The sequence below is a fragment of the Perca flavescens genome, chromosome 4 (genome assembly GCF_004354835.1).
Source record: "Perca flavescens isolate YP-PL-M2 chromosome 4, PFLA_1.0, whole genome shotgun sequence".
NCBI classification, from domain to species: Eukaryota; Metazoa; Chordata; class Actinopteri; order Perciformes; family Percidae; genus Perca; species Perca flavescens.
The window spans coordinates 27,139,183-27,153,844 of NC_041334.1; the positions used below are offsets into that span (position 1 = coordinate 27,139,183).

The 14,662-nt window shown below is 38.9% G+C and overlaps 1 protein-coding gene across 2 annotated transcripts in view; it reads left to right on the top strand.

The window, feature by feature from the left end:
* The window catches only part of LOC114554368 (RNA-binding motif, single-stranded-interacting protein 2), a 29,440-nt gene that overhangs the window by 721 nt on the left and 14,057 nt on the right, over positions 1-14,662 (top strand). The window contains exon 2 of one of the 2 annotated variants that reach the window (XM_028576170.1): positions 10,457-10,620. In XM_028576170.1, the coding sequence (XP_028431971.1) occupies positions 10,457-10,620 (164 nt within the window). The remainder of the gene's footprint in view (positions 1-10,456; positions 10,621-14,662) is intronic. The other variant, XM_028576171.1, reaches the window with a different exon arrangement.

Consider the following 14,662-nt stretch of genomic DNA (forward strand, 5'->3'; position numbering starts at 1 on the left):
CACCAGACCATGATGACTACATTCCCAGAATTATGAATCGCGCTCTCGTCATTACATTCAATGTTGACATGGTCACTTTTGTAACCAATATGTGAGGGAAGGATACTCTCAACAAGATTTGATGTACAGCAGTACAAGATTATAGGAAAACAACCTAATTACAAAATTGTTTTAAAATGCATTTATTTCTGGTTACTACTGGCAGAGCAGATTTTTTTTAATTTTAATTTTAATTTTTGCATTAAAACAAGTTTTTTTTGGCTTTCTAAAATCCTTTTTACTGAGCTGTGTATAAGGTAGGTTGCACGTATGTGTGTGTTCTCTCTCTATATGGACCGTAATGGCTTAGAAGTGATGCTAATTTGCTATTTCATTACATGGCAACATTATGTTGTGATTTCACATCCACTAAATTCACAGTAGCTCTTCCTGTTCTTCTTCTCTGGCTGCTTTTCACGGACTGTGTTGCTGTGTGCCGTGCTCCAGAACTCTAAATGGCATTTGGAAAATGTATATTGACTTATTGTCTTTTTGTGATCTTGGGCACCGCCTGGTTGCTCATCCCTCCCAGATCTGATGTTAACATTAGTGCTTGACGGACGAAAACAGCGTTGTGTATGAATTGTTTGTTCTTCACACACACACACACACACACACACACACACACACACACACACACACACACACACACACACACACACACACACACACACACACAATTTGCAATTTATTTTTTAATGTATGTACATTTATGTGCAGTCCTTTACTCAAGCTGTTACTAGGTTGTTGGACCTCATTTTGTTGCTATGAGGAGACTGTTTGACAAACAATTCCTTCCCTAAACTACCAGTGCAAACCATTTTAGCTCACCAGGGACCAATAAAAATGTTAAAAGTCAGTTAAAAGGAAATACACAATATGAGCAATCAGGAGTGTAGTCTTGTGTCAGCAGTTGCAGTTTAATTCTGTAAAATGGGTCCCTGTTGTTTATGACTATATACAGTACAGGCCAAAGGTTTGGACACACCTTCTCATTCAATGCGTTTCCTTTTTATTTTCATGACTATTTACATTGTAGATTCTCACTGAAGGCATCAAAACTATGAATGAACACATATGGAATTATGTAGTTAACAAAAAAGTGTGAAATAACTGAAAACATGTCTTATATTTTAGATTCTTCAAAGTAGCCACCCTTTGCTTTTTTATTAATAAGGGAAATAATTCCACTAATTAACCCTGACAAAGCACACCTGTGAAGTGAAAACCGTTTCAGGTGACTACCTCATGAAGCTCATTGAGAGAACACCAAGGGTTTGCAGAGTTATCAAAAAAGCAAAGGGTGGCTACTTTGAAGAATCTAAAATATAAGACATGTTTTCAGTTATTTCACACTTTTTTGTTAAGTACATAATTCCATATGTGTTCATTCATAGTTTTGATGCCTTCAGTGAGAATCTACAATGTAAATAGTCATGAAAATAAAGAAACACATTGAATGAGAAGGTGTGTCAAAACTTTTGGCCTGTACTGTATATATTATAATTGTATAATATAAATTAAGAAGCTGTTACACAGTTATTAAGTATGGCATATCAAATGAGCTGTTCTCATTTTAAACAGCAATGCCTCTCCCAATATCAACTAACCTATAAGTTCTATAAGCGTTCGACCTGCAAAGATGAGCTATTAGTCTATTAGCTCTATTAGTCGATTGAAACAATTCCGCAACTTTTTTGATAATCGCTTAATTGTTTCAATTATTTTTTAAGCAAAACTGCCTTTTGCAACATTAGCAGATTCCAGCTTTTCAGGATTTGTTGCTGTTCTGGTCATATATATGATAGTACTATAGAGTAACGATCCGATACCAGTGTTTAATTATTAAGATGTATGCTTCACTGTGTGGAAGTGACTGGGATCATTCTTTTCTGTGTACTAATTTTGTAAATAATAAATACAAGGATATAAATGTATTGAATTGTTATGTATTATTAAAATAATAAATTGTGCACCAGCAACTTGAACATTTGAACAGGAATTACAATTCAGACCGTTTAAATGCAGCAACAACTTGGTCAAAGGTAAAAATCTACCAGCGTTTTCCCCAAAATGTTGAATTTAGCCTTTAAGCAGAAATGAATGCAGCACTAGGGCAGTTATTTGTATTCAAACCTTTATGCCTTTTGTTTAGGTTGCTTATAACAGGGTTATATATGTTACAGTCTATTCTGAATATGTCAAATCTTTTCTAAAATCAAATTGACAAAAATACTGCCAAAGGTGAGTTTTCCAGGAACCAGTCATAACATGTCATCTGAAAAGACTGATTAAAAATATAAATGAATGAACTGAAATGTATAAAATAAGAAACTTTATTGATTTTACACAGGTAAAGTAGCAGAAGTACAACAACAGATAATAAGTAACTTTAAAAAAATCTGAAAAAGACTAGAATGATGTACATATATACAGATATATACAGTACAGGCCAAAAGTTTGGACACACCTTCTCAGTCAATGTGTTTCTTTATTTTCATGACTATTTACATTGTATATTCTCAGTGAAGTCACCAAAACTATGAAAGAACACATATGGAATTATGTACATGTACATGAGGTAGTCACTTGAAATGGTTTTCACTTCACAGGTGTGCTTTGTCAGGGTTAATTAGTGGACGTTTTTCCCATTAATAAAAAAAAGCAAAGGGTGACTACTTTGAAGAATCTAAAATATAAGACATGTTTTCAGTTATTTCACACTTTTTTGTTAAATACATAATTCGATATGTGTTCATTCATAGTTTAGATGCCTTCAGTGAGAATCTACAATGTAAATAGTCATGAAAATAAAAAGGAAACGCATTTGAATGAGAAGGTGTGTCCAAACTTTTGGCCTGTACTGTACATATATGCTGTAAACACTGTAAAACCCTGATTTTGGTCTATATAAATAAAATGTACTTGGCCTTTCTGCATACGTTATGAACATGCACTACGTAAGAATGAAAAAAATGTAATTAAAATAAAAAAAGTTTTAAATAGAGTGTAAAAGAAAGTTTCCTCTCTATTTTGTGGAGCTAAAGTTCACATAGGTCAAGTTCCTGTGTTGTGATTTCTTACATTTCCTCCTCCCACATCCACCTCATTGTCATTCTTTATCTCCTGCTCACATTCTGCCATACCTGAGCTGCACTAGTACACAAAATACAAGCCTGATCACAAAATAAACACGCTGAGAGGTTAGAAAAGCGCTCTTTGTGTGTGCAAGGTGATTTACCCAGCCTGACGATTAAGAGGTGTTTGGTTTCTGTTGTGCTTAAAGCCAGCTGCTCCTCCCCTGACTCAGCACCTCATTTCCTCCCTCAAATAAATAGAATTAATGTCCTCAAATCAAATTTGGTAGGTTTCTGTGTAATGCTTCCTGGATGGAAAAATAACAGGAGGCGGTTTGCAGCTTCTAAGGTATCAAGCGTCTCGCTCAGGGGCTCATCGAAAGGCTGGTTTTTATACTTGTCAATCAGATTTTTGTTCTCATGTTGGCAGGGGTCCTTTTCAATGTCAACGCACTGCTGTGATTTAAAGATCTGCTTCAACACATACTTTATTGGATCAAAACACAACTGGATATGAAAAGAAATGAGAGAAAAACATTAACTGTAGCATTCAATTGCGACACAGACGTAAAGACCATTCAGACATGAAGAATAGCAGAAGTGAAGTCTCCCATGCTTCTTTAAATAATTTCACTTTCAACTCCACAAGCTTTCAGGCGTCACTAATTCTTGCCCATGCTAAGTATTCTTAACTTTTGTGACATTACTCTTTGACAACACTGAGTGCGACTGCTGTGTGTTTTAGCAGTGCAATTTATTGATTTGAAATGCTTCTACACAAAAGAGGCTTGTTAAAAGGCTTACACACATCGACATACAGGCACATAAAACATTAAGGAAAGATAGATTTTTACTTTGCAACATAGAATCCTAGAAAGAATGGCCTCTTATGAACACCTTGACTTTTGTTGGTAAAGCAGGTTCGTCATATCACAGATCCGGCGCTTGTGACTTGAGAACTTGAAGTCCATTTTTCTAATAGTCCCACAGAGAATATGGTGTACCAAAAACAAATTCCTGAATCATTTTACTAAGAAATTGCAATAATGATATATTATGTAGAGCTGCAAAGATTAATTGATTTGTTGTCAACTCTTAAATTATTTTTTTTTTAATTATTATTATTTTTTTTTATAAAGATTATTTTTTGGGTCTTTTTCCCCTTTATTTCAGAGTGACAGTGGACAGACAGAAAAGGTGGGAGAGAGATGGGGGATGACACGCAGCAAAGGGCCGCAGGTCGGATTTGAACCCAGGCCACTGCAAAGGCCTCACAGCCTTACTGGATGAGCTAGAGGTCGCCCCAAATCGCAAACTATTTTGATAATCAATTAGTCGGTTTAAGTAATTTTGTAAATAAATAGAGTAAAAATGATTTGATTCCAGCTATCTTAAATGTGAATAGTTTCTAGTTTCTTCTCTCCGCTGTGACCGTAAACTGAATATCTTTGAGTTGTGGACAAAACAAGACATTTGAGGCTTTTGGGAAACACTGATCCACATTTTTCACCATTTTCTGACATTTTATAGACCAAACAACTAATCGAAAAATCGAGAAAATAATCAACAGATTAATCGACTCTAAAAAATAATCGTTAGTTGCAGCCCTAATATCATGTATGTTATGAATTATGTATATTATAATATATGGTTCTGTGAAATTGAATAACCCTCTCAGTAATTTCAGGAGAAAAAAGGCACAGGGATTAGTTAGCCCAGATCATGGTTGCACGTACTAATGGATTCATAACAGTTACTGTTTTAAAACTTGATCAGATTCAACATTGACAGTTAATGTTTAGCTGGCCTGCTTTGGTGAATCAAATTGTACAATTCACATGTAAACTGTCCAATCAGAATGGTTTATTTTGAGCAGGCAGTGATTAATCACTCTTCTCTCAACACTGGGGGCAAGAGCATTTCAAACAAGCTCTGATAAACATGACCTGCCCAGCACAACAGTTAAAGACAAAGATACTGACTACAGTGATTGCGGTGATTATTGGTAGGATGTACTGATCCAAGTGCATAGAACTGATTAAAATCATTTGTACATATGGTAACACATTGCTGCTAATTGAACGTAACTGATACACACCAAATATTATTTTATTGATAAAGAAACTCAATGCCACTACCTATCCTGCATATCTGATCACTGCATCCCTTTAATGATGAATTTGTATTTATTGAAACCAAGCCAGAAACATGCTTCCAATAGAGATAATAGTGTTGCTCCGTGACTGTTGGACGTGTAAGTAGACACTTGATAACACATTAGCCATATACATTTTAATGCAATGGACTGTGTGTCTGTTAGTTTGTTTTGGAGTTTGTGTTCCTGGTGGGCAAAAAACATTCAATGCAGCTTTAAGCTAGGAGCAGAGTGACTGCCAGCAGTAACATCATGTGCAACTAATCTACAACCATACAAGTAAGATCTAAATCCCTTATTTGGCCTTTAGAGTTTGGCCAATAGAGTTTAAATCTCTATGAAATGTTGGACGATAAGGAACAAGAAATTGCAATACAGAAATACCAATGATATGTCTGAGGTAATTTAGAAACAGTGTCTCATATACATCCACCAGAAGGCACAGGAAAGATGATTTTTAACACTGTAATGTCCCACTCACTATGTATATTGGTCACAATAATAAAAAAAAGGGATCCGTACCAAGATTGTTTCAAAAATAAAAGATACTGTGCACCCATATATCATCAGATTTTTAAACTCCCTGAGCTAATAAGCTATATGTATTACATTAGGTAGTAAATATTGTCTTAAAAAGTCCAGTATTGGTTGGTCTGAAAATAACAACATAATAATCTTGCTTTAATTACAGTTTTTCTACATGCCAACGTTAAATGCTGTGTACAAAAGGCTTTGAGTTTGAACACATCACATATGATCATCAATGCATGTTTGTAACAATTCCACAACAGGAAATACATTACATACTGTCTACAGGGCTACTTTATTAATGTGTGTGTATTAAACCAGCTGTTCTGCTGCAGTGACTCTGTTCTCATTGAACTCTGTTGTAGAGTCACCTTTGTCCTTCTGGCCCTCTGCCAGTTATATGTTTATCTATCTCTTTGTTTAATGGTGTCAGATGTTTTAGATTGGTACCCAGCTTAAGTGCCAACCACATGAACTGGCCAAGGTGAACAGGTAGAGAGGGAGAACGAGTCCTTGGAGAAAGCACAGCTGTCAGAAATCCGACGCCAAGTACCGCAGTGATGCCAGACACTCGGTGTGCCTCACATTTTGTTAGATCTCTAGCTGAGCTGAGGGCCAATGTTTGTCAGTATCTGTTTCCAAGCTCTCCGGCTTTGGCCACCTGACCTGGCTTGAAAAGCCATGCATGCATGTGCATTTGCACTGTGCAAGTGCATCAAGGTGTGATCAACAACATTAAGAGACGGACAGTTTGTAAGGTGAATAGGTGCCTATAAAAAAAAGACAAAAGGAAGGGGAGGGTTAGAGACAGAAAGCAAAGAAGGAGGACTGAGGAACGAGTCTAGACGCGAGTTTGGTGTCCCTGTCACCTGGTTGGAATGCAGATCTCATTCAAATGGCCGTGTGATAAGATCAGGAGCAGATACTGAGGATTTCTTGCCTGCCGCCATACTGCGGCTTACCGCTTTACTAGGCACACAGTCCTTACCTAACCCTCAGCTAATGTAACAAGACAAATGAGTAGTTTTTTTGTTTGTATCGTTTTTATCAACGTGACAGACAGGAAATGATTTGGTTTTAGAGTCAAATAGCTTTTCCAAAATGTTTGTCGATGCTTCAGAAGCGGTATCTAATTCCTTTTTCCCATGATTAATTTTCCTTGTCAGTGCTACAGTGGAGCTGGTGCAAAGTGTCATCTCAGCGGCGTAACTCTATACAAGCCGGATGCAGCGTCCTCATTCAGCCAGGCTATAAATCTGTGCATTAGCATGTAAGTCGGTCAGCTGGTCAGACAGCCATGGCTCTTTCCTGTCTGATGTAAGACATGAAGCCAGGACATGGGAAGGTCGGCAGACCCCCCCACCTCCCAACAGCCAGGAAATCTATGGAATTCTGTGGGTCAAACTGGGGTCGACTGGAGAAGCCCCCACAGGGAGAGACAGAGATAAAAACAGAGATGGAGTGAGACTAAGAAGAGGGTTGGACATCTAGGCAGAGATACATTAGCAAGCGTTTTAAGTGTTTATATCAATGGATAACTGTTAATAGCTTATTTTGACCTTTGACAAAAAGTAAAAAAAATGAACATTTTTGATGTCTTTAAGATTAAAGTCAGCCAGAACCAACAGCATGCAGTATTTGAGAAAGACACTGGCAGCTTCAGAGTATTGATGTAAGGAAATGCTTTTATTTATAGAAGGGTTTTGTATTTTTGTGTTAAGTTTGGTCCTAAAAATATCTACTGATATTTTCTTTTAGCCTTTTGTTATGAATTTGGAGCGGTTCAGCAGAGGAGGAGAAATGTTGTCTCCTGAGGTTCATGTTTCAAATGGTTCTACGGTCACGTCAGTAGTAAGAAATATCTGTTTGGAATATTCATAAAGATTAGAAAGTGCTCAATCAACTGTCATTAAAATATATAATTAATGGAACTAATCAGATTGTTCTTACTTTTAGTATAATGAAGTTGGCTAAAACTGACTAAATGTTTGATTAATGATCTACTAATCTGTTAAATAGGAGCTTGGATTAGTGCTTAAACGATTAGTAATTAAATAGATCAGGAAATCAGTAATTTATTAAGCAATGCACAAAGCTTTTCACATTTTCTCAAATGTGATGCTTCTCTGTGTTTTCCTTGTAAATTGTAAGCTTTGGGATTTTGTACTTTTGGTCAGAGCAAACAATCAATTTCAAGCCATCACATTGGCCTGTCATAATTTTCCAGAGGTGGGAACTTGGTTTGTTGCAGTCCTAGATTGGTGACATGATTTATTTGTTCCTTAGCTCTTGTTGTTCTCTCCGCAACTACTGATCATCTGTTTAAAATAAAAGGCAAAAATGTGTTGTTTCAGCATAGGTCTTCAACACAATACATGCAAATTAAAAGCATAACGACGTTGAAAGAGTCTGAAATGTAATCACCAACCAGCAGGGCAGCGAAGACTGCCAAGCTTTTGTACTTTAAACTTGATTAGTTCAGTTTCTGATTATATTTTGTATAGTTTAGATGATACATTTTGCCTCAAGATCTTATGTAGCTCTCATAGATTGTGTGTGTGTGTGTGTGTGTGTGTGTGTGTGTGTGTGTGTGTGTGTGTGTGTGTGTGTGTGTGTGTGTGTGTTGATTTAATGGGTTTTTGTTGCAGTGGTCTGCTCCTGGTACAGTCTGGAGCTTGATTGGGACTTGGCACTCTGGTAAAGAGTGTGTGAACGAGATTACAGGTCTCTGCTGTCTTGCTCTTTCATTCACAAATTAGCTGCCTCCAAAAATGTATTCATCATGAACTACACTGTGACAAGATAGATAAACTCTTACGGGCAGGCTTGTGCTGTGTTTGCATGTTTTGGGGCCCTGAAAATGTGTGTGTGGTTGTGTGTGTGTGTGTGTGTGTGTGTACATCCTGTCATTTGTGCCTTTTTACTGGTGGACATGTGTAAATATCCCTGGAATGAAAGAGAGGAAAGGAAAGAACGCACACGCCTCTATTCTTTGTTTTACTTTGAGCAGGACGTGTCTCCATCTTACCTAACATGAACAAACACAGGCAAAGTTTTCAGGTTTATTCAGCAGTAGAGGAAGAGAGAATTATCTTTAGAGAAATGAGCGTGTTGTTGAAGCGGCTGCCGTGCTGCTGGCAAAATAGAGGTCAGAGGGGTTGTCTGAGAGGGGCGCCATGCCTTACAGATGGCGTCTAATTAGCGGGATTGGTTGGCGTTGCTGGTGGTCCTGGTGTGACCGTGACTTCCTGCTGGGCTTTCTTTTCATAAACACCACAAGTCTGATCAGTGACCCTCTCCTCTCTCCTGATAATTAACCCATTGTCCTCTCGTCGCCTCTGTCCAATTGCTCTCTCAAATGATACGCTCCACCCTCACGGCGCTGAGCTGAATGCATATTGCTCTTCTTCCTTCGTATGCAACACTGAATGAAAACATATGGCTGTCAGATTAATGTGATTAAAGTCTTTTTCTCACAGCAAACAGACAAAGATTTGCCAGGTCTGCACTCTGCTATTTATTGCTTCAGTCTTATTTGGAGAACAGCCACTAGATCTATTCCTGGAAAGAGAGGTCTTTTTCTTTTTTTTCAAAGTAATGATGAAACTGCATTTATCCAAATAAAAAAAAATATTCCTCTTCATGGTTACACAATATTTAGTTTGATTGCTCTAAGGAGAGCCACAATCCCATAGTGAGAGGTGGTTGTTGCACAACAACCTTTCATAGTGGTGAGTCATCTACTAGTTGACCACCATAGTTTACAACTACTATTCACCGGCACTAAGTCCTCGCTGAAACAAAACAACCCAACATAAAAAATGAGAGGGAGGTTCAGTAAGAGCTGAGGTAGAGCATGTCAATAACAAAACTTCTGGTGTGCTGTTTTTGCTCATCTCTTTGAATTCTCCTTGTTTCTTCCTTGTTTTGATCAGTGGACGTTGTATGTAACGTGGACGGAACTTAACGCAGTTATTCCATCTTGCTCAGTATCTACTTAACTGTTAACCCCAGAAACAGTTTGAGAGGGAAATGTCAGAAGGACGGTGTTGAACCTGTGGCTTCTGCGAGTTTAGGACGATTGGAATGCAAGCTTGAACAGATGGCAGCAATTTATTTAGAAATACCTGCTTTCATAAGTAGGCTATAAGTAAAAGTAGCAAAAGGAGATGAAGTGTAAACATTGTTCACAATCGGTTGATGTCTATTATTCAATCACGCATTATCAGGCTGACTAAATGTTATTTTTTAGATCTTTAGAGCTTAGATATGCACCGCAAGATTTTTTTGTTGTTGCTCCAAAAGTAAAAAAGAAGTTACTCAACATGGAGAAAGAGGCCTCTTTTCCCTATATGGAGTAGGCAGCCAAGAGGCCCCACATTCCCCTCAGAAAGCACTATTGGTGAGTGTTGACATGAGGGATGTATGATATCGTTTTTCGCAGCTCCCACAAAATCATCTGTCTCATGCAGGATTACTTTCTATCTCAACATCTCTAAACACTCCTTTGAGTTTTTCACACGGCACGTTGAATAATGTCTAACATCGCTGTGCTTGTCTAATGTTTGCTGGTATTTGAAAATATGGAGTATTTTCACAATTATTTCTTTTGTGCGCTCACGCACAGTCAATTAATTCTGTTCCTTTCTTATTGCAGCAGACCTATGTGTCCTCCGGCCACCAAATGGCGCCGCCCAGTCCAAACACCAACAGTAGTAGCAACAGCAGTGGGGGAGGGGAACAGCTGAGTAAAACTAACCTGTACATCCGCGGCCTCCATCCGGGGACCACAGACCAAGACCTGGTCAAGCTCTGCCAACCGTGAGTGACTTTCAAACTTTTGTTTTTGATGGACTGATGATATAGAAATTGGATTTAATATGCGGATTGAGCCTCAATAATTCCACACCATAAGGCTCATTTATATGGAATAGTGTGACATTTTGGGAAACTTATTAGAGGTGTATATTACAAGTTTTATCACAGTACCATATTCTATCGATTCTTTGGACGATAAATATTTGCTGATATTACAAAGTCTGCTACAATATAATTTGTATTTGATTCAATTCAGGTGCCTGTGATATATCTTGACGAAAAGTGGTTTGTGAATAAGGATGCTGAATTGCCACAACTAAAGTCAGTCTGATTTAAATCTTAACAAACCCAGGAAACACTACAAAATGGCAAAATGGTAGAGCTTAGAAGGAAATAAAGGAAAGAGGGAACGAATGCAGAGAGTTGGGAAAAGGAGAGGACAGGGGTGAAGAAGGAGAGAAGGGGCCAGAGAAGGATACAGCTTGTTGCCTCCTCATGTCCCAAACTAACCTTACAGACACACACACACACACACACACACACACACACACCTTTCCCACGGTCCAAAAATCCCACTTACATCCACTAACATCAGGCTTTTGTCAGCTGTCTGTGTGTGTGTGTGTGTGTGTGTGGTGTCTGGGGTGTGTTTGTGTTGGAGCGAGTGACAGAGTGATGGTCTGAGCGGAGGAGAGTTAAAGTGTATTAGCAAAGATATCAAATAAATATGTACAGCAGAGGTTGAAGTTTTGTGCACTGTATTGGAAAGCTGTAGCAGGAAAATGTAACACTTTCTGGGCACTGAACATAAACACCAGTAAAAAAAAAAAACAGACCGGCATACTCGTCTACTGGCAATGGGAAAGGAGTCTATCGCCTAGTTTTAGCAGGTTTACCTCTGTTTAAAACACCTGTATATGCGTACTCATTTTGATGGAAAAAGGGTAACACAGAGAGATAAAACCCAGTAATAAAACAACCAAACCGATTTTGGCTGCTGCAGGTCAGGGCTATGCTGTATGTTACAGAATGTGAACCTTAGCCATGCATCCGTCATCTCCACGGGTCATTCGCAGTAACACAGCATGCCTCCCTGAACAAGCACTGGTCATAGCTAATAGCACAGCCCCTCCCTCAGTAATATGTGTGTGTCATTCTCCAGTTTAACCACTCTGACCCTACATAAAGAAGCCTCGGAAACATCACATCCACAGTACATATTTGCACGGCTCGTATCTGATAATTATGTTAACATTGTGTACGAACACACGTTGTCAAAGTTGGAACAATAAAAGAACATCTGAAATCTGTGGTTAGTATGTGAAACACAGGGAGAGTAAAAACCGGGGACTGACAGAGAAGTCATTGTAGCGTTGAGAGAGGACGGAGGCTTTTGGGGTGGGTGGGACGGCTACCTCTGAAGGGGAAACTTAAATGAGTGGGAAAAGTGTAGCATGGCCTGCTGGGAAAGAATGTCAGACAGCCGTATATGGGTCAGAGCTGTCTTTCAAGTCCCTGTGGCCTCCACAGTGTGGTGGGCTGCTGTTCTGCTGCGGAGGGGCTGAGGTAAGCAGAGGGTCACACAGTCACTGCCTTCAGACCTTTGAACTCTCCTGGTGGGAAAAACATGAAACACAGCTTTAGTTTTTCTTCATCATGCTTCTAAGGGGCCATCCACACGGAGCCACTTTTTGGTGTAAACACACGTTTTGCATCGTTTTGGCCGATCGTCCAAACAAATCCTGTAAACACACTGCCTGAAGACCGACTTTTTTGAAACCTGGTCCCAGGGTGAAAAAAAATCATAAACGGTCCCACATCCCTCGTCCTCTAGCCTGCGACGACGTCTCATAACAACAACAATGGCGGACTACGTGCTTGTGTTCCTGCTGGAGAAGATATTGAGCCTATTAGGGTTACTAGGGCAAAATATACTGTCTGTTTGTATACAGCGTGCAAGGTTTATGCGCATGCTCCGCCTCTTCTTCTCCGTTTTTTGGTGAATTTCTGTAGCAGTAACACCTATAGACCTGGAATATGAAGTAGCGTGTGGAGTCATTTACAGATGGATCCGTTTGGACGCATATATTCTTGAAACGATGTCAGGGAAGACGGGGGAAAAAAGATCATTTTGGTACGTGTAGAAGTGGCCTAATGCAAACTCAAACTGATCAATAGTACTTCAGTGTTTTTCTAAAGAACTATTGATCTGAAGGTATGAGCTTTAACTCAGGAAAATCTGGGTCATTGTTTGATTGCGGGCCAAACTTTTGTTTGATATACATTTATTTCCAAACTTTTGTTTTTGACAAGATATTGTCTTTCAAACCATATAATGATGTTTTGATTTTTGACCTGCGTGAAGCTGGCCCCCCATGTCATCCAAAAATTATTAAAAACACTGCTATTCGTTTGTGCTAAGTTTGTGTCGGTTTGTGCTGTAAAAATGATCGTTTGTGCTGTTAAAATTTTTTTTTTTTTTAATGTCACAAATCAGCACAGACAATTGAGACCATTTTGGGGAGATTTGGACATTAATGGGGGGCTGGGTGACGTTGCATGTGTAACCTATAAAGCGTTATAACTTTAAAAACATAGTAGGACAAATGTTTTTTTAACAGCACAAATCAGCACAAATGTAGCACAAACAATTTGGAAAAATTGGAAAACAGATTGGAAAAAAGATTTGGACATTAATGGGGGGCTGGGTGATGTCACTGGCCAAAAAATGTAAAGTTGAATTACGTAAAACCCTTAACGGCACAAATGATAATTTTTACGGCACTAACCGGCACAAATGTAGCACAAACGAATAGCAGCGTTTTTATCAATTTTTGGATGCCATGGGGGGCCAGCTTCATGCAGGTCGATTTTTGGACTGTTAAAAAAATAAGAAAAAAGCTTAAGCTAATAATGAGATATATTCTCCTAATATATTCAGATATGCACTGATAGCATACTGTAGCATAATGTGTCTATCATCAACAAGAAAACGTTTGTGCTCGTTTTTTAATGTAATATGTCTCGAAGGAACAGTGTCTCTAAAAAGAGAAAATGATTTAAAAATGTCTCGGAGGGCTGCGTGTGTGCAGTACAAGGTCTTCCAAAATAGTGTGTTCTGTGGCTTAACATCAGTGAAAAAAGATTGTTCCTGAAATGCACTGCTAGCAAATGAAACCTGTGGAGTCAGTTACATACTCTGCTGATTTGTATCATAACAATGTGGGTAGTATGTGTAAATGAACTATGGTACACTTACCTCTATCTTGCCAGCACCCAAATCTCCGTGCTCATCTCCCATCTCAAATCATTGCTGAACTACAGATTGTACTTCTGCATACAGACGCAAAGAGTATAGAAGCAGATCGAGAGAGAGAGCCGCCCGTCTCTATTATTCTCAAAATCAGACTGAACTTAGATTAAACTGTAAAACTAGACAGTGCTGATTAAAAATTAACCAAGATTCAGTTATGCGCCTCAAATGTTTTCAGAAACATACTGTTACCTGTAAAGGCTCTGACACACCAACCCGATGACCAACTGTCGGCAGAAAAGGCAGTCGGACTGATCAGTCTCCCCGAGTCGGTCTAAAAAAGGGCCTCGGAACACATCGAAGCGATGCCGACTTGAGCGTACGTTCTGTGCGTGCACAAGACGTAATACGTCTCCCTAACCACAGGTGGCGCTAATCTGTATTGTTGCCCAAAAAAGTGAGAATCAGCAGCTGATTGGACGAAAGCGCCACGTGGGTCTGGCTTGTCCCGAATTTCAAAGCCAGACCATAATGGTGGCTCGTTTGGAATAGGATCTCGTGTTTTACTAAAATAGTTAACCGAAACGTGTTTCTGAAAACATTTTAAGCGAGAAATAGGCCGTGCAGGTGCTGAATCTGTCTTCATTTCAGATCGACAAAGGTCAGTTTAAAAGATTTTCATCAGATTTTGAGAGGCTTTCGTCATGCTCATCCCGCTCGTCATCTCCGGTAATTGGTCGTTGAGTCCGACTGCCCGCTGGCCGATTCAACAAGTCAAATCGGCCCAAATGA